Source organism: Solanum lycopersicum, chromosome 4 (genome assembly GCF_036512215.1).
Source record: "Solanum lycopersicum chromosome 4, SLM_r2.1".
Classification (NCBI taxonomy): domain Eukaryota; kingdom Viridiplantae; phylum Streptophyta; class Magnoliopsida; order Solanales; family Solanaceae; genus Solanum; species Solanum lycopersicum.
The window spans coordinates 64,649,210-64,675,394 of record NC_090803.1 but is presented as its reverse complement, the minus strand read 5'-3'; the positions used below and the strand labels follow the sequence as shown (position 1 = coordinate 64,675,394).

General features: G+C 28.3%; 2 protein-coding genes across 2 annotated transcripts; one reads left to right on the top strand and one right to left on the bottom strand.

Annotated features, from left to right (window-relative positions):
* Nucleotides 1-3,369: 3,369 nt before the first annotated feature.
* CZFP1 (C2H2-type zinc finger protein) lies at nucleotides 3,370-4,437 on the bottom strand. The gene has a single exon (NM_001247789.2). It carries the CDS (start codon nucleotides 4,364-4,366, stop codon nucleotides 3,584-3,586), a length of 783 nt encoding a protein of 260 aa, NP_001234718.1. The 5' UTR covers nucleotides 4,367-4,437; the 3' UTR covers nucleotides 3,370-3,583.
* Nucleotides 4,438-12,513: 8,076 nt separating this feature from the next.
* Nucleotides 12,514-17,350, top strand: LOC101260722 (adenine phosphoribosyltransferase 1). Its single transcript, NM_001329210.1, has 6 exons — nucleotides 12,514-12,696; nucleotides 12,833-12,943; nucleotides 14,774-14,866; nucleotides 15,635-15,784; nucleotides 16,582-16,640; nucleotides 16,940-17,350. Exons 1-6 carry the CDS (start codon nucleotides 12,615-12,617, stop codon nucleotides 16,985-16,987), a joined length of 543 nt encoding a protein of 180 aa, NP_001316139.1. The 5' UTR covers nucleotides 12,514-12,614; the 3' UTR covers nucleotides 16,988-17,350.
* Nucleotides 17,351-26,185: the final 8,835 nt, after the last annotated feature.

The window sequence follows — 26,185 nt, the reverse complement described above, 5'->3', positions numbered from 1 at the left end:
TTATCATTACATAATAATAAAAAATTCAATTTGTATGTATCTATTAATCTGGTATGATTATGTTGTTACTTTATTATTTTGTCTTTGTTTATAATATAATAATCTTATTTTATCTTGTATATTATCTTTTCTTAATAGCTCTATTACGTATCCTAATTTATTCATCAATTTAATAATATGTCACATTATATAACAATCGAGAATGACTTAATCTAATCAAATATTATATTTATCAAAACAATATAATATAAGAAAGTATTGGTAATGTAACTCACATAGATAAAATTGTACATTTGAACTCCTCTAATTTCTTGGTCAACACATATTTATTAATTACCCTTAAATTCCACTGGAGTTTTCACATTTTAGTCTGCTGACCATGAACTGATCATACATGTAACTTGTTCAATTTTAATACATGGAACTATCATTAAATATAGTTAATTATAGCTCAAACAATGTCAACATTAATTAAAAACTCCAAGCAAGTAGGACAACTTGTTCACACCATCTTAAAGTCAGTACTGTCACAGCTATTGATCAAACTTTGGGAGCTTTGAACCTTTAAGTGTGTATTAATATATCTAATTAATTGGAAAAATACCCAAAAATGTTAATATATGGAGAAAAATAATTTGGCCAGAATGAGATTTTCCTACTGTAATATGAAAAAAAAATTGGTCAGAAAATTTGGCCAGAATATCAATATGTGAAAAAATACTTTTAGCCGAAAAATTTGATCAGAATTTACCCGAATGAGATTTTTCCTATTGTTATATACTCTATTAAGCATGTCCATGTGAGTTGGAATAATTATCTGCATAATTTTAACACGATTAAGATGTAACGTGGATTTGAGGGATATTTTCTCAAAAATTCATGTATCACGTTGACAATGTTAAACGTGTGAAAAATGTACCTATTTTTTATATTATTTTAGCACAAGGAAATAGAGTTCTTTGTTTTAATCTAAAAGCAAATAGTATATTTACCCTTTATCACGCAAGTACTAATATTCCACGTTTTTAAAATGTACTCCCACGAAATTACAGCTTGATTATTCACTATATGTCGTCTTTTGGTATATTTAAGTAGATATGAATTTGTGATTTTAAAGTATCGTAATATCTAAGTTATACAACAGTTATTTGATTGTATTAGCTTCTCATTAAGAGGAAGTATCGTTTATTCTAGTAAAAGCGAATCTATAATTTGAAGTTTATGAATTTTAAATTTTTAATATTTATATAAATATATAATTTAAGGATAATGTACAAGTACCTTCTTAATTTATGTTTGAAATTTTAGATACACACTTATACTATACAAAAGTCCTATTACTCCCCTGAATCGGCTTACATGACACTATCTTATGGGCCCAACGCTGGTTGATTTTTTTTCAAGCTAGTACTAGATAGATCGAAAAAGGGTAGAAAACTACTTATAAAATAAATTCGAAGGTAAAAGAACCTTAATATAACATAAATGTGTCTCTTGAATTTTGGACATAAATTAAAAAGGTACATATTATATTTTATTTGTTTATATGATATTTTAATCGTTGAAAACATTGAGATGTTTGTGCCAAGTGCCAATTGTAGGAATGACGAGAGTTTTTTAATAAAGTTGGTGGCAGTTGTAAAGTTAGTCTTAAAATCAATCAAGAGTTTAGTGTATTCATTGAGCAAGTTGTGGATTTATTAATTGAAGAAATCACATACAAACCCTATTCGAACAAGATAAAATAATAGGATTTATACCTCTTTTGTAAATATCTTAAAGAGTTTTAAGAAATTAATTAGTAAAATTATTTTTTATTTATAATTTTTTAATATGCGTATAAAAAAGAAATTGATTAACTAATATAAAATTAAAGAAATAATGCCATAGCCTACTAGATATCCTCATTTAAAATTTTTTGATTTTATTTAAATAAAATCTTAGTAAAACTAGTTTTTACATCTTTGAACCTACCTGAGAAATTAATTGAAATTCTAAAATGAATATCGAATATCAAGAATATAGAACTAGAAAAAAAAACTGTGTAGGGATCATATCCAAGCTAGTTTTTTAACCAATTTTTAAACTAAGTAATTAATGTTTAATTAGGTATTGGTTTAAAAGCAAAGGTCGGCAGCATATTTGTCATCCTAAATCCTAATCATATATACACCACCACATACAACGTGCTTGTGCTTATCCTTGACCCAATATTATTCATTACATTAATTATTATTATTTCATTCTTTCCCTCTCAACACCTGTCACTTGTTCTTGTTGCTAATTCAGTACTATTTTAAAAGCTAATCAATAATCATATTAAAATGTTACTTAATTAGCAGTAGTACTGGTGCATAAGTGTTACCTTCCCCTTTTCATTACCTACTTTTATTAGGCATGCACTCTAAGAATTTTGCCTAGCTTGAGAATCACGAGATCGAAAAAATTAAGATTAGTTTTTTAGATAGATAGAGTTATCTGATATCTGTTATAGATAAAAGAGAATAAATAGCATTTGAAATTAGTTAAATTGCGTGAAAGTTAATCCGAACATTACAATCAACGTATCATTCAACTTTTGCTTTAAATGAAATTATTTCTTCCAACTTACTTTGGATGTGCACAAACTTAATTAGTATGAAGTCTAGCTGTTCCTAAGTTGAGAATTATGAGATTTTATATTTGTCTAGATAGACAGTGTTATTTAATATTTGTAATTGATAAGAGATAATAATTATTACGTAGAACTAATAATAAAAATTGATATGAACGCCATGATCGAGGATAAAACAAAATTAGTGGGTATGGTTTATATTGACCACATAATTCAAGAAAAAATATTTTAACAATCAAATGACTAATTCTAGTTTCGTACTTTATTGTACTTTTTATTTTTTAACTCTTTTATAAAAAGATAAACTTTATAATGTTACAAACTAAATCTCATTTTCTGGAAAGTCACCATATAATTTTTGGTCAAAAAATATTCCATATTCCAATTTGGAAAAGTAAAATCATTAGTAGTTTGTGCATCCATTTTGAGTGGGTGACAAAAACTAGTCCTAGAAAGCACATGGAACCGAAACGCGTGAACAACTAACTTATAGACTCTACACAATTGGAAGTTTGAAATATTCTCACCGCCATCACTTCTTTACTCCACAATAGTCTTTCATTGTTAATAAAAAAATTCAAATCCAAGTTGTAAAAATAAAATTAAAAATAAGCATACGCATCGAAAGAATGTAGTACAGGAGATGATTCAAGTTATCTATTATTTAGAATTTCATACTTAAAAACCTTTTAACAGAAAACTTTTTTTATATTACATGAATTTGAATTAAACAAAAAATTATTATTAAAGTGTGATTAGCTAAAACTTATATGTTTTTATTAAAGAAACCAAAGTGCAAGTGAACAAAGTAATTCCAAGAAAAATTAATCAATCAATTGAATTTTCACTATAGCTAGCTAGGTCCTATATACATATATAATTTAAAATTTTGATCCCACCCACAATGAAAAGAAAAAATTACATATAATTTGTCTACAAATTTCGTAAATCCTAGCAATTAAAGTCACATTAATGTTGGAATAATTCAAATTTTGGAGGTAGAGATAGCCGAGATTTCTTCGCCGGATGTGGACTCTCCACCTCATCTTCGCCGGAACCAAATCCAGGCCAGAATTCCGGCAACGCCGGAATGTTCAAGTCAAAATCACGGTGGCTGATTGTTGAACCCACGCCCTCCGACGACGTAACTCCGACGCTAGCGCTAATGCTACTGTTAGCGTTAGCATTTCCGTTACCGTTACTGTTACCACCGTCGTAGTGACACCGTTTGTGTCCTCCCAAAGCTTGCCCAGTCGGAAAACACTTGTGACAAATCGAACACTCGTGAGTCCTTCCAGTTCCACTACCGTTACCGTTACCGTTACCGGAGCTTGTAGTTCCGTTAGCGTTCGTAGTAGTAGAGGTAGTCGACTGATCATCTCCGCCGGCGATGAGTTTCCGGTGACTAGCTTTATGTCCTCCTAAAGCTTGATAAGATCCGAATCCCTTACCACAAACCGAACACCTATACAACATCTTCTCCGCCGTCTCGTGAATTTTCATCACTGGCACCGGCGGTGGTAGAGACCGTACGTGATTAACAGAGCCATCGCTCCTTGCAAGCATAATCAAACAAAGCGCCAAATATTCCTCTTCAGTCGGTTGACGATCCATACTCCGTGACCTCTTAGATCTCTTCCCTTTAGTCCAATTCTCAAGGTACCGAAGCTGCTGCTGGCCTTTGCTCTCAAATTGAAACGTTTGCGGATTTGAAGTAGTACCAGTTGGAGAATTCAAAGCTTCAAGAGCCATTTCGATATCAATTTAATTCAAATTGTTCGTTCAGAGTTATCGAGAGTGTTAAAAAAAAATATTATGTGAATGAGAGTAGAAGAGAAGAGTTTGTGGGATATATAAAGGAGGAGAAATAAGGAAGTTGCGTGGGAAAGAAGAGTAAGATGGTTAACCAAGTAATTGAATTGAAAAATAAAGAAGGAAATTAAAGGGAGTGGAGCACGTTGGAAAAAAAATAAAATAAAAGTAAGTGGCAAGTGGAAGTGAAGTTTAAATGACTTAATTTTTTTTTGTGGGGCTTGGAGAGGAAGGAACCTAAGAAACAGAGATTTTTTTTTTTTTTTTTTTGAGTGAGCTAAGACTGAAAGACTAGTAAGACTATAGACTGTGTCAAAACAACAAAAACGTACACCCCAAAGAAACACGCTTCACGCGTTTCTTAATCCAAAGTCCTCTTATTATTTGTGAGTATTTCATTCGTCAATCTTCTTGTCTCAATTAAATTTAAATTTATATTAAAATATTTCATATTGACATGTAAAATATTTTTCAATTATATTTAAAAATAATAAAATCATTTTCTCCCCTTTGTGGGTTTTACACATTTAGTAATGGAATTTCTTCCTTTACTTTTACTAATTAATTATTTAAAAAATAAATATTTACTCTTTGCGCTTTAAAAAAATAAGCATTTTTTTTCCTTTTTAATCTATTTTAAAAAGAAAAATATCTTCTTTTTTTTATAATAACTTTCCACATGACATGTTTAAGGCCACAAGATTAAAAAGTAATTTTGTACATAACTTTAATTAGAATCACATGATCAAAAATATTCTTTGTTTTCGTAAACTCTGTTTCAAGTCAAACTAGATCATTCTTTGTAAAAGCAGAGTATATTTTTTATTGATCACTTTTAACATATCACGGAGAAATAATTATTTTTCTCCAAGTTTTGCCCTTCATATAAATTACTTACTCTTCTATTAATTTTTCAAGATTTAATACTATGAAATATTATTACTCTTCTATTAATTTTTCAAGATTTAATACTACGAAATATTAATTAAAAAAGATGATATGATAAATAATGTGATTTTTTTGGGTAAATTTGTCAAAATTTTAAATATAATAAGTGAAACGAGACTATAATCGAACCTTTTCCGTATTTTTATATAAACTTTTTACTTGATATAATTGGTATTTATTAATCGAACCTTTTCCGTATTTTTATATAAACTTTTTACTTGATATAATTGGTATTTATCTATAGTTTCTTGTAAGTTTGTTTCATACTAACAAGTGACAAAGTGTAGATGTAAAAAAAAAAAAAGATGCAGTGGGAAAGTTTTTTTTTTTTCCCTCCTTTATTGCTTAGTTGACTAAAATAGGGGAAGAAAATTGAATTAGAGGGGAACTAATTTTTCCCTCTTTTAATAATTTCCTCACCTATCTCCAACCTAATTATGAAGCATAGTTTATTTTAATTTTGTAAGTTTAAAAAGCTATTGAGTTGGTCCATTTGGCAATAACTTATGGGAAAAGATGACAAAAATGCCTTTCTAGAGCACCCCGTGTGTGTGTGTGTAAGGCAATTGAAGACTAAAGTTGCCAAGGGTGACTGTGACTTGAATTGGTTTCGCCGACTTTAACTTCGTTTCATCAAGAGTCGGCTACTGCTAATTCACCCATATATAAATGCATGCATCTTTACTACCAATTTGCACATTTTATTATAAAAATATTTGGTGAATGGACTTTAGATAGACATAGCTATTTCACCATATAAAACTTATTAGGTAGATTATTTTTTTTTTTAATGAGATTTCAATAAAGGTAAAAATATTAGTAGTTGATTTCTTTTATTTTTTTATTTGTTTAACTTTTAACGGGATCGAGAGTGTTTCCGAAATAACATTAGATATTGATAAGATTTGTGTACATGTTAGTCTTTTCATAATCACAAGCGGAGCTATAATTTTGAATAAGAGTACAAAATATGAAGAAATAAACACGTACGTAAATTAACTGAATGTGGTTTGACATTTATACATAAAAGTTAATTCTAAATATATACAAAAATAGTAATATTTCCTGCTGAACGAATTTCAAATAAACCTCCTTATAGTATATGTTGGCTTCGCCCTTGCCCATGACCCTACACGAGATATATATTGTTGTTATCCAATCATGATAAATAAAATTATTTGATATCTATACGATATGAGATAGTAGCCAGCAAATACTTCATAAAATTTAAAATACGCACAGATTAACTCGGACACCATACAAAAACACTAATTTCATAGTCCTTAGTCTTATCTAATGGAGTACTATTATTAGATTGTTAATAATTGAATCATAGCAAGGGTGACATGAGTGTGACTCACAATTACTTGGTACATTTGCTAGGACCATTTCTTACTATATCTAAAGATGGCTTTAAAGGAAAAGACATGGTATTTTCCAGTAAATTAACAAGTGATCAAAATATAGGCAAAAAGAATACATTTTAGTACTATTAATATACACAATGTTTTTTAAACTATATTGACTCACTTTCTTCAAAGTTACCGTAATTTGAATGGCATTCAAACTCTTTGATATATTATTCTATTTTACCAAAATAACAATGAATAGTTGTAGTCAAAGGACGAATAAAAAGGTGGTCATTCTCCACTTGACATGCCTGTTCAATTTTTAGTGATGCATCCCATGATGTGGCTACTTGTTAACATAGTGTTCAATGAATCTGGATGTTAAAGAGTTTTCACTTTAGCTAGTATTATATATTCCCTTCTTACATTTATAAAAATGATAAAAGTAATACTACTAAAAAAATTCTTGGGTCGTGCCTCGTTTGGTACGAGGAATAAAGGACACATAAGAGATTTCTAAGAAAAAAAATATTTAAATTATGTCTGACGATCAAATTATGATGAAAAATATTTTTCTAATATGAGATATTTTATCTATCTTATCTTTCTTACAAAACGATCCGTTAAATATTTCATTTGATTATAAAATAGATTACATTAGATTTTTGTCAGAATTTTAAATAAAATAATGCTAGATTATGGTAGGGGTGACAAAATGTTTTTTTTTTTTTAAAGAATTAATCATTTGGGTCGATCCAATAAAAATGAGTTGGATAAATGAAAATTTAAAATAGATAAATATGGAATTATACAATAAAAATGGATTTTTTGCTTGTTATATTTTTAATGAGTTCTTGACTTCTGAATGCTAAACTTATATTTTGGGTTTTGGCTTATATTCTCAAATCTCACATAGTTATATCTAAAATCATCAATAATATGAATGTCAATTAGCCCTTTTTAAAAATAAAACGTTAGTATAAACAAATAAACATATCATTTATTTTTATTTAATCTATTTTCAACCTGTCAATTTATCACACCTAAATTACGCTTATATTACTATAGATCGATTTGATTAGGTAATCGACATATCATGATTACATGCATCTCTATTCTCTTGTTAAGGAGTACACCTAAACTCATTTGTATCTATATTTATATGACTAACTCTAATTTTAGTAACAACCCAGGAAAAGGAAAAAGAGAAAAGACATCTAATTAATAGGTCGAAATAAGTTCTCATGAAATTCTTACTTTAATATTTTTAATTGAAACATGTTGAAAATAAAATATAATCCTACATTGCTTCAATAAAATGATAAAATCATCTCTTGAAAATCACAAATATTTTACGTGAAATTTTAAGCATAAATAATAAAATTAAATAAAAACTCATTAATTTATGTATTCAAGGGACGGATACAACATGTTATGCACGTGTGCATAAAAAATTATTTATTTATCGTAAATATAATATATATTAAATATTTAATTATATATAAATTTATTTAACTATATCAAAACAACATCCTATCTTAAATGATACAAGAACTTGTATTAGTACTAATTAACTACATAATTTACGCAGGAACATCGGATAGTTGATCATAACTTTATTGATCACCTTGTTAATATGAATTCGAATTTTATTTTATCACCGATAAAAAAAAAAATTGGTAGTTGACCGGCAGCTGTACATATACTATTCAACAGTTGAATTTCCTAAAGAGGATCCATATTTGACCCCATATTTTAGGTACTAAGAACCTGGCAACGTGGAAACATCTAAAATTCCACACTTATAAATTAATTAACAGAAACTTCTAGAGTACCACTTATCACTAATTAGTTATTGTTAAGTCAACTAATCGTTATATATAGCCAAAAAATAATAGCATATGAATGCAAGGAAATATTGCTAGCAAGTCACCTAGCCATAATTGTGTAAATTTAATAATATTATGTTCATAAGAGTTATAAGTGTTCATTCCTCTTTTCAGGTTCAAGTTTTTATGAATATGAAATCGCCTTTATTAATAGCATTTTATTTTTAATATAAGATTTTTTGACATGCAATATCGAACGAGGAATAACAATAAATCGGATAAAACTTATCTTCACAAGGTATTTACGCCAAGTCAATATATGTATGCAATGTATTTAAATTTGTAGTTCATCTACTTCATTAAATCACGTGATTGTTATATTGGCTTGATATAAACACCCCGTGCGAATAAATTTTTTCCCAATAAATCAACTATTTTCTCATAGTCTAAGTTTCCTCAAGCTCGGCTCGAGTTGGACTTGGTGCTATAATAAGCTTTGGAAGAAAATTATATAATAAGGAAAGTACTAGGAAAATTAAAACTCAATTTTAATTTGATATTTACGAAATATATATATACATATAGATTCTAGTAAGATAAAGCCAATATAATGCGTCATGCAAGAGCAAAGTCGGCTGAAGACTAAAGTCATTGCTTACTCAATATTCACGTAATTTAGCACAAAATAATCAACAATATTAAATTAAAAAAATTAAGAGAATTTCATGAACAATCATATAGATTTTATTTTATATTTTTACTGAATCAGAATGCCTAGGCAGTGATTTTCCTTATTTTAAAAAAAATAGAAATTATAAATCGTTGTCTAGGCAGTGACTTTAAAAAAAAAATTAAAATCGCTGTCTAGGTAGCGATTTCATTTTTTAAAAAAAAAAAATTCACATTTTGCAAAATCACTGCCTCTGCAGCGATTTTGTTTTTTCCGGGGAAGTAAATCGCTGTTGATGCAGCGATTTTGCCGTTTTGGTTAATATAAAATTTTATATACCGTTTTAAAATTTTTATTAATATTTTGTACCCTTTAGGCTTCGGACTCTATAATTGTCGTACATTCCCTTAAGAGGTCTTTTATATAATTATATGCCACGAAGCACAAATAAATTATATACTCCTAAATTAATCGAAAGATACATTCCACAATATGAAACACGTTTATTTCCATTCTTTCAATGAAAATTGGTCCATGTTGCACAAGTATTATTTTATAAAATTGAGATATTATTTTCGAAAACTTAGTCCAGTATTCATTGAACTTAAAAGTACATTTTGCAATTCATTAGAGAAAAGACAAATTTTATATCTCAAACTTACAAAACACATGTTCAAACTAAAACAAAGAGCATAGATGATATACTTGGTAGACAACACTATTTTTTTGACTTTGCACAATGCGAGGTTCATTTTTTGGATGACGTTTTAATATAATTTATTTCATTATCAAGAGTTTATACTCGAGATTTTTTATTAAGGATGAAGAGATCTCAATCATTCCACCACAACTCATATTAATCAGAAAATCTCAATTACCCGACCATGACTTGACCCACAGTCTGGGGAGGAAAAAAACAGCAACATAAATGGTTTGAAATTTACCAAAACTGATGAAATTTTAAATAATTTTTAAAAGTTAAATATATTGTAAATACAGATTTTCAAAAATCAAAACGATTATCTCGTGTCATTTTTGCCAGGCAATATTGGGTCTGTTGTTCTCAATTTTGTTATGGCCCAAATCTATTTTAGCATAAGGCCTTTTAGAGCCCAATTTTATAGTTTTGTCAAAAATGTATGAAGTTGGCCTTCTTAGGGTCAAAACTTTAGTAAAAATATGTCTAAAGTTGGCATTGGTAAGTTTTATTAATATATATCGCAAGTCTTGTCAAGTTCATAATTTTAGTAAAAATATTCAAAGTTTTGCCTTGCCAAATTCCCAATTTCAATTAAATATGTAAGAATAGGACTTATCAAACCACAATTTTAGTAAAAAGTATATAAAGTTATTTAATTTTTGCAAAAAGTCATACTTCAGATAATTTTTTTGAAATCAGACGTAACATTTGAAGGAAAAATTATGTGTATAAGTGTTACATATATCTGTTAATTAGTGGCCTACTTTTAGCTATAATTATGCGACTCAACTTTTTAGTTTTATATAATTCACACATTTGTATAATTCATAATTTGTATAATTTTTTACACTTTTGATGTTTTTAATTATATAATTTTGTTATTTTGAGCTTATACAAAAATAACTAAATTATACAAATATATCTACAAATCATACAAATTCGCGAATTATACAAATGAAGTAACTTAAACTGTACCTACAACCCATAAATATACAAGGGAAAAAGGACAAATATGCCCACGACCTATCGTAAATGGTATGTAGATACCTCTGTCATACTTTAGGGACATTTGTACCCCTGCCGTCCGAAAACTAGCGTATATATACCCTTTATACAAACAAACATACACTTGTCATAATCTTATCTACCTAACCGATATTGAATCGATGGATACAATTGCGCCATATGTCCCTATTTAGTCTTCTATTGGAGTGAAGGGCATATACTCTAGTTTTTTAGACGGCAGGGCATCTGTATATCATTTACTATAGTTCAAAAATATATTTATCCCTTTTACTAATATATAAACTATAATTATAGAGCATAATTAAATTTATTATAATAGCTATTTACGAAAGTTTCCAAATTTCAATCTCAATCACTATGTCGTCTAAAACTATCAAGTTGTGCTCACCTAACACAAGTCCTTTCACCACTAAAGGTAGCTTTTCTATAAGCATCGACTCCTTTTTTTTTTGAGTTGCTTTTAGCATTGAAGTTGCTTAGATAGTATTATCTGTATTTAAGTCGTGAAACATGCTGCATATAATAAATTGAATAGAAAAAATAAAATAATAGAAAGTATTTATGGCACATGATATTTTTGGAAAAAAAGAATTATTCCTCCGTAACCAATTGAAAACACAAATTAACATAATTTAGATTTTGATTCTTTCACTCCAAATCTTGAATGTCAATACTTTGCTTTCTTAGTTGTGAAAAATATGCAATTTTGATAGTTTACAATTTTGAAATATCACTTCATAGAAAGTAGTTATTTAGTTAACAAGTTCAAATAAAGATAAAAGAAAAAAAATATGTAACAACATTAAAGATGATGTCACTAACATAAACGAAATAATTTGCTTAATCAAGTTTTTGAAAGTCAATTTTCTTTAATCAAATGATTATTTTAAGAAGTTGAAATGTTTAATTAAGCTTATACCGGAATAGTAAGCAAAAATTAAAAACAATAATTTTCTCTCAAAAATATTTTTGAAATCTAGATCAACCGCAAATGATTGCTTTAAAATTAAAAAAATAAAATTAATTAACCACAACAAATCGCAATTCTTTTAAAAAGATTTCGTTGCTTTAGGTTCTAATGTCGAAAGATTTTTAAGTTTTAATATGTTGATATAATTAATTTGATAACATATTTTATATTTATATATATAATTTAATTCGACAAAATAACTCCGTTTATATGTACCCTATTTTTATTATTAAAAAATTATATGCATAATATTTTCTAAATAATTTGATTATATATTTTCTTTATTTATTGAATTTATACTCTTTTTTTGGTAAGTATGTCATCATTTTTTCAGTGCACCATTCAATCTTAAAGTGACGAAATTACCCTTTGTACATCAGTTTCCACCAACCATACAGTAATTTAAAAAGACTCTCTTTTGCGAAATCTTACACTAAAATGGAGTCAATGGCCCAAAAGGTTGCTCTCAAATTCACCAGGGTTAATTTCGTCCCAGAAAAAGTTACAAATAGATATTATCACAGGGGTAATTCGGTCCAAATAAAATCACCTACCACCACCCTAACCACCCTTCCCAGTAGAAATACTCGGCTTTTTTCACCTATCTCTGTGTCAAAAGGAGCTGCCGGAGCCGGAGCAGGTGAAGAACCGGAGCTGAAAACGATCCCGATCGGAGATCTAGTAAGCTCAGAAGTTATGGCGCCTCATGATCTTAAAGATGAACGTATCGCTGGAATTGCTTCTGCTATTCGGGTCATACCCGACTTTCCTAAACCAGGTACCTATTTCTTCTTCCTCTTCTTTGAATGATTCTGGTGCTTATAGCAGTAGAACTTGTGTTTTTTTGTTTTGTTTTTGTGCTAACGGAGTGAGTGTTTTGCTGTGTGGTGATATTTTTTTTTAATTTTTTGCAGGGATCATGTTTCAGGATATAACGACTTTGCTACTTGATCCAAAGGCGTTTAAGGACACTATTGATTTGTTCGTTGAGAGATATAAGGACAAAAACATCAGTGTGGTTGCAGGTCAGTTCTTTGTTTCTGAATTTGTAATGCTGAAGCCTGAACTGTTTCATTTTGATGTCAGTAGTTTAAAGGATAGTTAATTTCAAGCTTTAGAAGCTGAATTTTCACGATCTAGGAGTTATGCTATGAATACTACACCATATGATGTTTTAGGTTGCTAAATTCTCTATTCATCAGCATTTTATGTGTAGCTTAAAAGGAAAACACGGTGGTTTGGTAGAGTGTATAAGAATAGTGCTGAATATGATGTATTAATAAATGCTTATATTAGTTATACTAGGTTGAAAAAGAGTATTAAGCATAATATTAGTAGTAGGCAAAGCTAATGCATTCTATATTTTTTCTAATGCATCCTACCAAATGACCCCTAAAGGCTGTAACTTTGTTTTTATAATTCAGGCACGATCTTTTAGAAAAGCAAAATGTTGCTTTAGATAGTTAGATTTATGATACTTTGAGAATCTAACCCAATGGAAAAGCCCTAGATAACTATAATTCTTTTGTAAGCACTTGGACTATGTGGGAAACTATATATCTCAACATGATACTACAAGCTTCAGATTTAACGTTTATATTAATAAAAGGAAAAAGAAGAATAGCTTCATTTTCTTGTGACCAACACTTCACATCTTTTTTGTAGTTTTACCACTATCATTCCTAAATTTGTGAGTTACAGAATTGGAAATTATGTGTTTAGTTGAACACCTCATATAAGTACTTTAGACAAGCATGATAGCTTGATTTTTATAATTATACAAGATAATGTGGCTGGAGAAGTCTCTTTTGGAGGTTTTCTTGCTTGTTCATTTTTTGGGATTTGGGACAGTATCTCTGCTGGTAACACTGACCAAGAGTAATCAATCTCTTCAGCTCTCCAACACTTGACTTCAGTTGTAAGTATTAAATGAAAAATACTTATGTAATCTGATGGATACTGGGTGAACCTTAAGCATTTTTACGTGGTCAAGTTTAGATTATTCTTGAATTTCATAGGTGAACATGTTAACCTATGTAAAATACAAAACAACATGCACCAAAGAATGCCAAAACTTCAATTTGGAATAGGGATTGGTGATGCATAGCTGTCAGCTGAGACATGCGCCATTAATCTGAAATGTGCAGACGTGTGGAAATTTTATTTCTAACAGCAAAATTGGACCGGATGCCCTATGGACCAGTCATAGCCTTCTAAACTCAGTTGATAATGGGCCTGCCCCTCTACCCTTCTCCACTTCGCTTTGCATGGTGTGGGCTTGAACCTGCAACCCAAGTCACAAAGCCTCCACCTTTTTGCCACTTGAGCTAGGCCTTGGTGGCGAGTTTATTTTAATGAAAATTTCTCACATTTTTGAAGAGAATACTCTTCTCCTTCACATGCCCACAAGAAATTAAAAGAAAACAAAACAAAATAACATGTACTTCCAATTGTGGACCATGCTTCCATCGGTGGAAAGATTATAGGATATTTGAGTTTCCATGTACTGCTGGTAAAAGGTAGGTGAGAAGGAAATATAAAGCTCATTTTATTTTTTTCAATAGTTAGGTTCAAGAAATATGAAAGAAAATAATACTCATCTTTCCTCTTCATTGTTGCCTTTTTCTTATGAATGAGATACCACTGTCAAGTTCTAGATCCCTGATTCATTGGAAGTTCAGAGTGTATATATTGTGTATCCATGAGTTCCTAGTAATCAAGGCTAGGGTGTAGCCATTTCCTGTTTTCTTGCTCCTTTTTAGCATGTTTGACTCTAAATATTGCTCTCATAGGTGATAAACCCCACATTTGTTCTGGAAAATTAACTTTGAGCATGTGGTAATGTTCTACTTCAGGTATTGAAGCAAGAGGTTTTATCTTTGGTCCTCCCATTGCATTGGCTATTGGAGCAAAATTTGTCCCCATGAGGAAACCCAAGAAGTTACCTGGTAAGCTTTATCACTATTTTTCTGCCTTGTCATCTCAGTGGGAGTTGTATTTTTCTTGCATGTGCGGTTTGTTTGCTGTTTGCTCGAGCATGGGGGAGAGGGGGTGTGGAGAAAGAAAGTGTAATCACATCTAGAAACATTGATACACGCTTATCTAGTATCAAAAGAAAAAGAAACTGAGAACATTCAAGCAGCTTAGAACAGGCTTGCAATGTAGCTTAATTCCATCGAAAATTTGAAAACTTCAAGGCTTTAAAATATGAAAAGAAATGAGTAGTATCCAGTTCAAAGTAAATGACTAGGTGCATTTTGTGCATGTGTATAAAGTCATTCTTAGTTTACTTTTTCAGTCCAGTCCTGCATTCAGTTTTAGGTAGTTCTATCATCATCTTCATGTGTTTAACTTTGTAATGTTAGTTGTACTAGTGAGTCACAATAAGAGCACAAGATAAGCTTTGAACTGGGATGCAACTTAATAATGGTGAACACACTGTCAATATCAAATTTTTAAAATCAGGCTGAGACTCTTGACTAGACAAATTGATTAGATCCATTTCCTGTTCAGTGAATAAAATCATTGGGTCTTTTATGACTATGTCCTTGCTTGTATGTACTATGAAGGTCAAAAGTGAAAACTGATCATTTCTGTTGGTTATTGCTTCATCTCCATGATTCATGACGAAACTCAATGAGACAATCCATGAAGGTTAGTTCTTTTGGCATTGCATCGCACAAGGTTTCACTCTGCTGCTTTTCCCATTTTCTCAGGGGAGGTTATTTCAGAAGAGTACTCTTTGGAGTATGGAACAGACAAGATTGAGATGCATGTAGGTGCTGTGCAAGCTGGTGAACGTGCCCTCGTGGTAGATGATCTAATTGCGACTGGAGGGACTCTAAGTGCTGCGATTAGGCTTCTTGGTACTTTACCTTTATTCAGTTCTAATTGTCTGAAAGATATCCTAGTTGGTTGAAAAGCCCATTCACTGTTATCCAGTTCTTTATGTTCTACTTAACCTGTCTTCCCTGATCTTAAGACACAAGATGAGTAAAATTAGGGATGACAATGGGGCGGTGCGGGATGGGGTTGGGTTGGGTTGAGCTTAACCCGTAAATTTTTTAATCTGCCCGCATAACAACTTTTTTCATTTTAAACCCACCACGAGTAACTTTTTTAATATTTTCTTTTTCTAGTTAATTTTGATACTAAAATAAATTTCATAAAAATAAATTATTTTCTCACTAAGTTGTATTAATTTAATAGGATAGTGACTTAAAATTTTATTTTTTAGAGTTCAATTGGAAAACATGTAAGAAATTGTATTATTAGTATAGTAGATTTATAGAAATTATCTTAATAAACTCTTATAACATGGAAAAAGTAAATATTAAATTTGAACCCACATAAAATAACATATACCTGCCCGGTCCCGCCCGCATTAATTAAAAAAAACCCACTTCAACCCGCCCTGCCCTGCCCCACATAGCCTTAAACCCGCCCCACCCCGCCCCACCCCATTGCCATTCCTACGTAAAATCCTAAGCTATCATAACCACGAGAGAGAAACCTTTTATTTATTAGATGTTTGACCACGTCTTTTGCTTCCAACTATTTGAAAACACAACACGATCTTTTGGAACTTTTGCAGAGGACTTGTGTGAGTTGTAAGATTGGAGTTTCAAATTCTTAAATTTGTTTACTTGCTGTTTCTTCACAGAGCGTGTTGGAGTTGAGGTAGTCGAATGCGCATGCGTCATTGAGTTGCCAGAATTGAAGGTATGCCAGCAATTCTATTATTGATATATGTAATCAGCTAATATTTCTTGATTTTCACATCCCATTGCTGGATTTTCTTAGCACGATACTGTAAACAGTCTATTGGGCTTGTGAGTGCATATTGTCTATCTATCTTTGATTGCAAACTTAATCTTCTATCCAAATTATTTTCTTTTCTGTTTACTAAGAGGTGGTCGATATTGTTCTCTGCCCTTCTTATGTTATTCCTGTTCCATTATGTTATACTAGTTTATTTTTCCCTAATTCATATTTTCTGTTTACGTTTGTTTTTAATTCAGGGCCGTGAGCGCTTAGGAGATAAGCCACTGTTTGTTCTTGTGAGCTAAACCTGATCTCAATTAGCGAAGGCTCTGGACAGAGAGCTTCATTAAGATGGAATTGTATCAGAGTGACATTTTGGAGAGGATATATCTCATTTTTATTAAAACTATTGCCAATTCTGGCGTTCCTGTGTGGATTGAAATAAGCCCTTCTTAGGTGCTTTTAGTTGAATTAGCTATTCTAAGTGATATGTTCTCAATGAATTAAGTCCAATTTATGTCGTTGTAGTAGTTTTAATCTCCTTTGCGCCATCCATTTGTCATGGCCCATATGTGCTGATCTTGTATTCTGGCCAGTGGATCACCTGGTGCATTGTAGTATAGACAATGTATGTCCAGATAAATAATGTTTGGCCATTAGCATTATTACTGGTACTGTGCATAAAATCTTCATAAGAAAACTACCTAACCCCTTGCACTGTAGGCTGTGATTTAGCATTCTTTTTAAAAATTTATTTTACGTCGAGTAGGAAAGTGGTAATAAGAAAGGAGATTACATGCAGATAGTCAATCAACTGAATTATTGTGATTATTGTGTTTGCTCCCAGCATTTGTGTGCTGAATTATATGCTATGTAGAGAGTAAGTGGATGACTTGAAACTGCCCAGTTAGGTCTTCTATCTAATTGAATTATTCACACAGTGATTTTCTTAGTGAAATGATTAGATTTTAGATTAGGTAAAAAAAAATCATAATTTACTTGTGCTTTAAAATTTAATTGATTATGTGAGATTAGTTCTCTTCTTTTTTAAAACATTATGGATAACTTGACTGAATTTAACTTGAGCTTCACAATAAGGGAAGAGCTTTTTAGCACCTAAATAACTCACAATCATGTGTATAGTGAATAATAGATTGAGAGTGGAAAAAAAAACGTTGAAAAAAAAAATTAAAATAAAAAAAATGATAGAAGATCATTTTTTGCCAATTGAAAACTTAAATAGTTCTGTATATCAACTAATTTTTTCACAATTGCCGAACAAATAAGTTTGTACTGATCTCTCTATAACGATATTATTCATCCTTCTTAATTTTAACGGGTAATTTGCTAATATATAAAATGAAGTGTAAATTAGGTATATAGCATTTTTTATAGTAATATTCTCAAGTTATAACACTAGAGTTTGAATTTCATAGTATAACATTTAATATCTCAAGTTATAGCATTTTAAAAAAATAAATATAATGTGAATTTTAAATTATTAAAAAGAGTTCTTAAAATAAAAAATAAATTAAAAAAACGGACAAATTAATAATGGAAAATGGGATCTTTCATTAAATAAATTAAATATAATTATTAATTACTGTTAATAAATTAGCACGTTTTAAGGGATTTTAAATTTTTTTAGATTAGTTAGTTGCCTTAACTCTCTCAAATTAGTTTAAATGATATTAATTTTTGATTTAATTCCTTGAAAGGCTCTACCAATTTGGCATGAACGTACATGTCATTTTGTTTTCCAAAATTTCACAATCTTTTTGAGATTTGCAGATTTTACTTTCATTTTTTATTAGTAGTTGAATAAATTTTGGCGTTGAAAACAATTTGATTTGATTTGATGGAGAACAATGTGTCGATATTAATAAAACATGGTGGAAAGTGAAATTCATCATATTGATTTTTGTTATGATTTGTTGTTTTAATTATGAATTGTTGGTTTTAATTATATTTATTGTTTTGTACATGTATAAAAAAAAGTGTTCGATTTTTTTATTATTATTGTTAGATCTAAAATATAGTTTGTATGTTCTTTTTTTTTTTGATAAACAATCAAGTTACGTATGTCATTTTGAAAAACGATAAGTAAATATAAATGTGTTTGAGTTGTAATTAAATTGAAGATTCGTGTGTTAGTTGATTTCTGAAGAAAATAGAAAAACGTACATTTATTAACTAGACAAATAATAATTAGATATAATTCTTTGTACAGGTGAAGTATTACAAATGTATGAATAATGTCTGAAAATTATATAAAGTTTGTATTTAATGGTAAAACATGCTCAGATAATATTCAAAAAGTAAGAAGATATAATTCTGTGTACTGGTGAAGTATTAAAATTGTATTAATTGTGTATGAAATTTATAAGAAACTTGTATTAATTGTGTATGAAAATCTATATTTTGTTAAACTTACAATATATGTTTCTGTTGAAATTATAATATATATTTTGTATTAATTTTGTATAGAAACTATATTCTTTTTGTTTAATTGAAATAGTGTATATGTCAGTGAATGATATATTAAATGTGTATGAAGTTTGTATGAATTATTTTGATAGGTACAGATACAAAATCAGAGATTGGTCCACATTTTAGACCGGTTACAGCAACAAATTCTTTCAACCCAAGATGTAATTTTGTACCATTTACATTCATAACAAACATGTCATCCCTGTCATTTTTAGTTTCAAGAATAAATATATGTCGTAACATGGATTTTTATGTCATGCAAATCATAAAAAAATTCACAACGGTGTTTCTTGTAAGAATTGTTGAAACTTGTCTTGACCTAGGAAGGTCAACAGATCCGCAAACACATTCATGTTAATACATGAAGACAAATGTATTTGTATTTTCTTCTCCTATAAAATTGGTAAATTAAATTAATACATTTATCAAACTATATAATGTCATATAAAATCATATATATACTGGTATGTTAAATGGACATTCAATTCAATTCATACACAAAGCATACAAAAATTGTACATCAATTCATACACAATGCATACAATATTAATACACATTTGATTTTAAAAAAAATAACAATTTATGACTTTTAAACTATAAACTACTACTCAAACAGTACCACTACATTAATTCATACATCAAAATCAGAACATAAAAAACATACAACTTTAATACTTTTAATAATAGTAAAAAATATGCGACATACAACACTAATACATTATTCGTACACTGATATTGTAATAGACAATATAGCATTTCATACACATAGCATACAAAGTTAATACATTAATGCATACATTCCTATAGTGAAATATAGTAATTATTTTATACACAAAATCATACAACATTAATACATTATTATTTATCAAAAATCATACTTTGTTGTAATCCAATTATATATTCACAAATCATACAATATTAAATCATACAATATTCGTATATAATTATAATATACAATACTAAAAACTCAACTCATATATAAATCATACAAATTTATACAGTGAATCATACATAAAAAATACATTATTTATTTACACAAAAATTTCATACAATTCATACATTATTTATTTACACAAAATTTATATTTTAATTATTTTATACCCAAATAACAGAAAATAAAAATAACAGAACATAAAAAAGTTTTAAAAAATTAACTTTTACTAACCTTTGAACTTTTATTGGGTTTAACTGTTTCTTCTTCTTCTTGTAAATGTGAAGTACCGATTTCAGATGCTCTTGATTTTTTGGATTTTGATTTTATCAACTCTTCCACAAAATCAGATTCAGAATCTGATGATTCCTCGATTTCTTTTCCTTTCCTTTTCTTTCCTCTTTCTTTTGTCCTTTTCTCAGATTCATCTACTTTTTTCTTTTCTTTCCCTTTTCTCTTCTTCTCGTTTTCCTTTGGATGTTTGTTTGTTTTTTTTATATTGTTGATTTCTCTGATCTATATTTAACTTTAACAGATAAAGGTTGAGATTGTGTTTGTGATAAAATTTTGAAAGATGGAGCATGAAAATCGTCTGAGCTTGCTTCTTCATTCAATCTTCTACTTTTTCTCGGGGTTTCGTTGCCTATTTTCGACACTGTACGGTTTGTTTATCGCAAGAGTTGAAGATTTGAGTGCTAAAAATGAAGATTTGAATGCAAATATTTGAGAATTCTTGAAGAAGACTGTTAAGAGAGAAGTTATTTTGAGAGAAAATTTGGTGAAAGTAACAATTTAGGCGTGCGAATTTGGTGAAATTACATATAATATTTAATTTAAATTAACTACATAGAATTTGTAGTTATCTTAAAAAAGGTAACTATATAATATTTAATTTAAATTACATTAATTAAGAGTTTTGTTTAAAAAAGGTAACTTAAAATAATAAATTTAATTAACTACATTGGTTTAAATATGGTAATTGAATTATTTAAATAAGTTAATTATTATTTTAAAAAATTAATGAGAATAATATATTATTTCTTGATATGCTATAACTTGATAATAATATGCTATAAGTAGTTTATTATTAAAAAGTTTGTTTATAACTTGATATTTAACATCTTAAATGTGTGTGTAGTGTTATTTTTATTAAAACGAACATCTATCTTATTAAATGTGATTATACTACTTTTTAAAATTATCGAACATCTTATGATATAACCAATAATATTCAAAATTTGAACAAGTTACACTAATATCATATTAGTAATATGAGAAAAAGTAATTCATTTATTTTTTTTGCGAGCTAATATTATTCTAATTCACATCGTAGATATTAATTGACTTAATTGTTGTCTTACTTCTTTTCTTTGTATTCACTTAATTATGACCAGCTACATCGATTGTTAAACTTAAAAACGACAAATCCTTTGACAATTTTTTTTTTCTTTTAAAAAATACTTTGACATAGAAAAAGTATACCATAATAATTTAAAAATTAAACTCATCATTTTTAAATACTCTGACAAAGAAAAAGTAAACCACAAAAATATTAGAATAAACTGATTGTCGACATAATTAGTCTATTTGTTTTAGTTATTTATTTAATTTACTGAATAAGAATCAACACTGTGCCTTAATTAGATTATCCTTTAATTTCATTGTCAAAATGTGCTTGAACTAGCCAAAGCATTGGACCGACACATATTAATTAAAGTTTATAGCACAGTAGTCAACTTAAATGGACTTCTAATTCAAGATTAATTAGTCTCACTAATAGGTCTGTTTAATTAAGATGGTCCTCCTAATTATGTAATTATGTTGTCTTACATAATTTGGTCAATAAGGTATTCCCTCTGTTCATTTTTTAGACTCAAACAATATAAATTTTGATCAATACTTTAAAATTATTTCATCATTATATTGTTATGAAAAAATGTTGCAACATATAATACTTTCAGTTTTCCGTATAGTTATTAAATATCTAAAAAAAAATATTTTAAAAAATTCAATTAATGTAATCTAAATTGGTTTTAAAAATTAGTTAAATTAACTTTAAAAAAACGTAACATAACATTAAAAAGAAATATAAAAAGTATTAAATTTTTAAATTCGTATTTAAATCTGACTTCGGTTATCGTATATGTTGTATGTACGTACGAGATAGTTTTGACTTTAGTGATGTTAATTGAAGACATAAAAAACCAATGTCAACACATAACACCTTAAAAATTAGGTTGTGTTTCTAGAAAGAAAAAAAAGTGTCGACATATTGATGACTTAATCTTGTTAATTATTTTATTAATTAATAAAAGTGAGAATGGGGATATTAATTAACAAATTATATTTGTTGTAATTTGTTTAATTTTCAAAAAGAGTTTTAATGTTGTATCATCAGTTAGGACCTCTTGTTTAATTTTTATTTATTGCTAGTTTATATTTGAGATTTTTTATTTTTCGAAGATTCTATCAAAAGAAATTTAATAAATAAGCGAAAGGAGTCCTCAACACCCCCCCCCCCCTCCCCAAATCCCAAAACACCCAAACAAGGAATCGAAAAGAAACTCATTCTGAATCGTTTGATTCACGGATTAAATTATTTCAAAGTTAAAATTTTTGAACTTTTATCAATCTTTCAAGCGCTCTCGCATTGCGCGATTTCAAGCTCATGTTAGTGTGAACTAATTAAGCAACACTCTTACAAAGTCGAATAATTTAACTTATATTATCATAATTGAAATAACTTGATTTTGAACCAAACGACTTTGGAGTTTAATTTGCTTCACTTCGTTTTCATGAGTGGAAGAGCAAAACTTTGCATACACTAAACACTCACTATTTTTACCATTTTATTTGAGTTTTTTTTTTTAACCACCATGCTATAACCATTTATTTTTCAATATATTTAAATTAATTAATAAATCTCAATTAAACCAAAAAATAAAGGGAAAAAAGGTTCATAAAATCCTCTTACTCGTTGAATTAATCTACTACTTTTATATTAATACAAAGAGAATGAAAATATCTTATGCGCGTAATGTATAAAGTCAAAAATTTAAACTGTCCTAATCCATCATTAAAAAAATTAATTTAATTTGTGCCCTTATTTTGTCTTCTAGTTAATTATAAGTATTTATAATTAAAGTACGTATGTAGTACTAAATGGAGCTGTACTTCTAATTAACTCAATTTTATTATAACTAAAAATAGAATTTTGTGGAGTTAAAAGGTATTTTATTAGGTAGAATATAATAATTTTGTAATAAATTAATTATAAATATAAACTCTAATATTGAAGCTTTGACCTATGAGTTCAATAAGTCAGCCAGCAGAAATTATAAATTAAAATTTATACCATCCATGGAATTTTAAAATTGTTCCCATTACCAACTTTTATTGTTTTATATTATCTATCTAATTAATCATACAACACTAATATTCCATAATTTTATATATATGAGTCGTATAGTTCTATTATGAAGAGTAGTAATTATTTATTACAATAATCCTATCTTTACATTTTAAATAAGGCGATTAAGGATTTTTTTATTGTATTAACTGGTTTTAGGGACCACAAATGACACTCTTTTTAATTACTAAATTAGAGAAAGCATAAGGAATGCCACCAAAAAAATTTTAAAAAATAAGAAGATTTTTTTTTCTGAATATTTTTGCCCACACCATTGGACACATATATGATTTTTTTTTATATATTATATAATAATAATTATTATATATACTCTAAGCATCTCTTAAGCATACTTCAATAATACTAGCTAGTAATTTATATTCTCACTATTTTATATTATTTATCTACTTTTTCTTTGAACGTCCATAAGAAATTATAAACAACGACGGTTATACTAATTTATCCCTTAAGAACTTTTTTTTTTTGAAACTTTACAAATATGCTTACACTTTCAAAGACACTTATATTACCTCTATTTTTTGAGTTTCATACTTTAACTATCATTCTCATGAGTTTTCTACCTGAACTATCATAAAATGTTTATCAAAATACACCTACATTATCAGTTGCTAACTTTTCCTACCTGAACAACGGTGATATTCAAGTAGAAAAAGTGAACAATTAATATAAGTTCTATTATGTTTCGATAAATATTTGGTGATACTTCACGTAGAAAAAGTGAACATCTGATAGTTAAATATTTTAATGATCGTTTAGGTAGAAACTCAAAAATCAAAATAGTTTAGATGTATTTTTATCCTCTCACTCCTTCAAAAATAAAATAAAATAGCAAGGTTAAAATATTAAAAATATAATAATTAATTAATTCTATCTTAATTTTGATAATCATTTTATATTAATATATACTACTAATGTGTTCCATATATTGTCAAACTTTGTATGTATACCTCTTACTTGATAAGAGAAGCCAGCTAAAGATTAGAAATGTCCTTATCCAATTAATCATTGATGATCATTAGTCATATCATTTAATTTGTTAAAAAGATAAAACCCCAATTAATAACTTAAGTGCAAGAAGCATGGCGCTTTTTTTCTTTCTTTTTGTTTTTTACGTCCCACATGAATTCTATATTAAATAATTAAATTATGTAAGTTCCTTGATTTATTTTTTTATTTCTTTAGAGTAATTTTTTTTGTTGTTGTTGAATGAATTCTTTAAGAAAGTTCATTATAGACTTTTTTTTTTCTGAGATAGTTAGTTGGCAACTCAAATTATAAAGTATCTGTTTTTTTTAAAAAAAAATATTTCTAGTTAATAATGATTTGTGACCAGAAAAAATAAAATGTACACGTGTATTTTTTTTATTTGCAAGTGTCATAAGTTGAACTTCCTTTTTTTTTTTGGATTATTAGCTATAAGCGTAATAATTGATATTTTGCTTGATCAAAAGGTAAAAAAATAAATCTGAATCAATATTTCAATATATATTGTTCCTTTAATGTGGGTACGAACAGCGTAATTAAAAAGAATATTTATTATAGCGTTAGTATGAACGAATATGTTTTGTTTTAAAACTTGATCTCTAATTAAGAATATCATTGTTAATGTAATTAATAATTAAGATATATCGGACACGAAAGTAACGTTTCTGTGATATTTTTTGGTATTGAAGATTGACCATGTCTTAAGGACTAGGTATATTGAAAAAAAGTAATGGAGAAACGTTGGGATATTTATAAATCAATAATTTAAGAAATAAATATTTTAAAATGTGAATTGGGAAAAGGTTGTGTGAGAACAGATTAGTTAATCAAAATTTGGCATTAGAAAAAATGTGAAAAAATTATATCAGATCTAAAGGTGATTGAGTTGGTGCAACACGTGACGAAATGAGAAATTAATTCCTCCCTTTGTCGAGTTTGTCGCAGTGAAATTATGTAAATACAAATATACATTCGATCAGAAAGATAACAACTGTAAATTTCTGCGAATTAAAAATTTGTGAGAATCATGTAAACAATTAACACAAAATCGCACTTATCTAATTGATGATGAATATTTGAAATTTAAGAATAGATATTGAATTTCCATATAGACAAAATCACATTTAAATAAACATAAAATTATTATATATCTTTTTAAATATTTAATTGACATAGTTATTCAATCCGTACGTTAAGGAAAATCAACGAAACGAGTGGACGTGATGCTTTATTATTTGAATTTTTTTTAAAATGATACTCTACAAAAAATATTACGTATCTCTTCATTTTCAAAAAAAAATATATTAACTAAAACATAAATTTATATATTGATATTTTTTAAAATATATATTCTGATAAGTATCTAATGCATTATACGTATATCGACTTTATTGTTGATTTAGTAATGTATGGGAATTTATATTCAATAAAGAGATCATATCATGACATTTACAAGTTGGCTATGAAGGCTTCGATGGCTTTTAATAATTTCTATCAACCACGCACCAAACATTTCTACTACTATTATATATATTTGTTGTTGAAAATATTCGTTAAAATTACGTAAAATATTTAATTTTTTTTAAAAAATAATTTACTATCAATATTCTTGCGCACAGAATAAACCTCGCTTTGGTATAATAATGGTAAGATAAATTCTAGAGATGA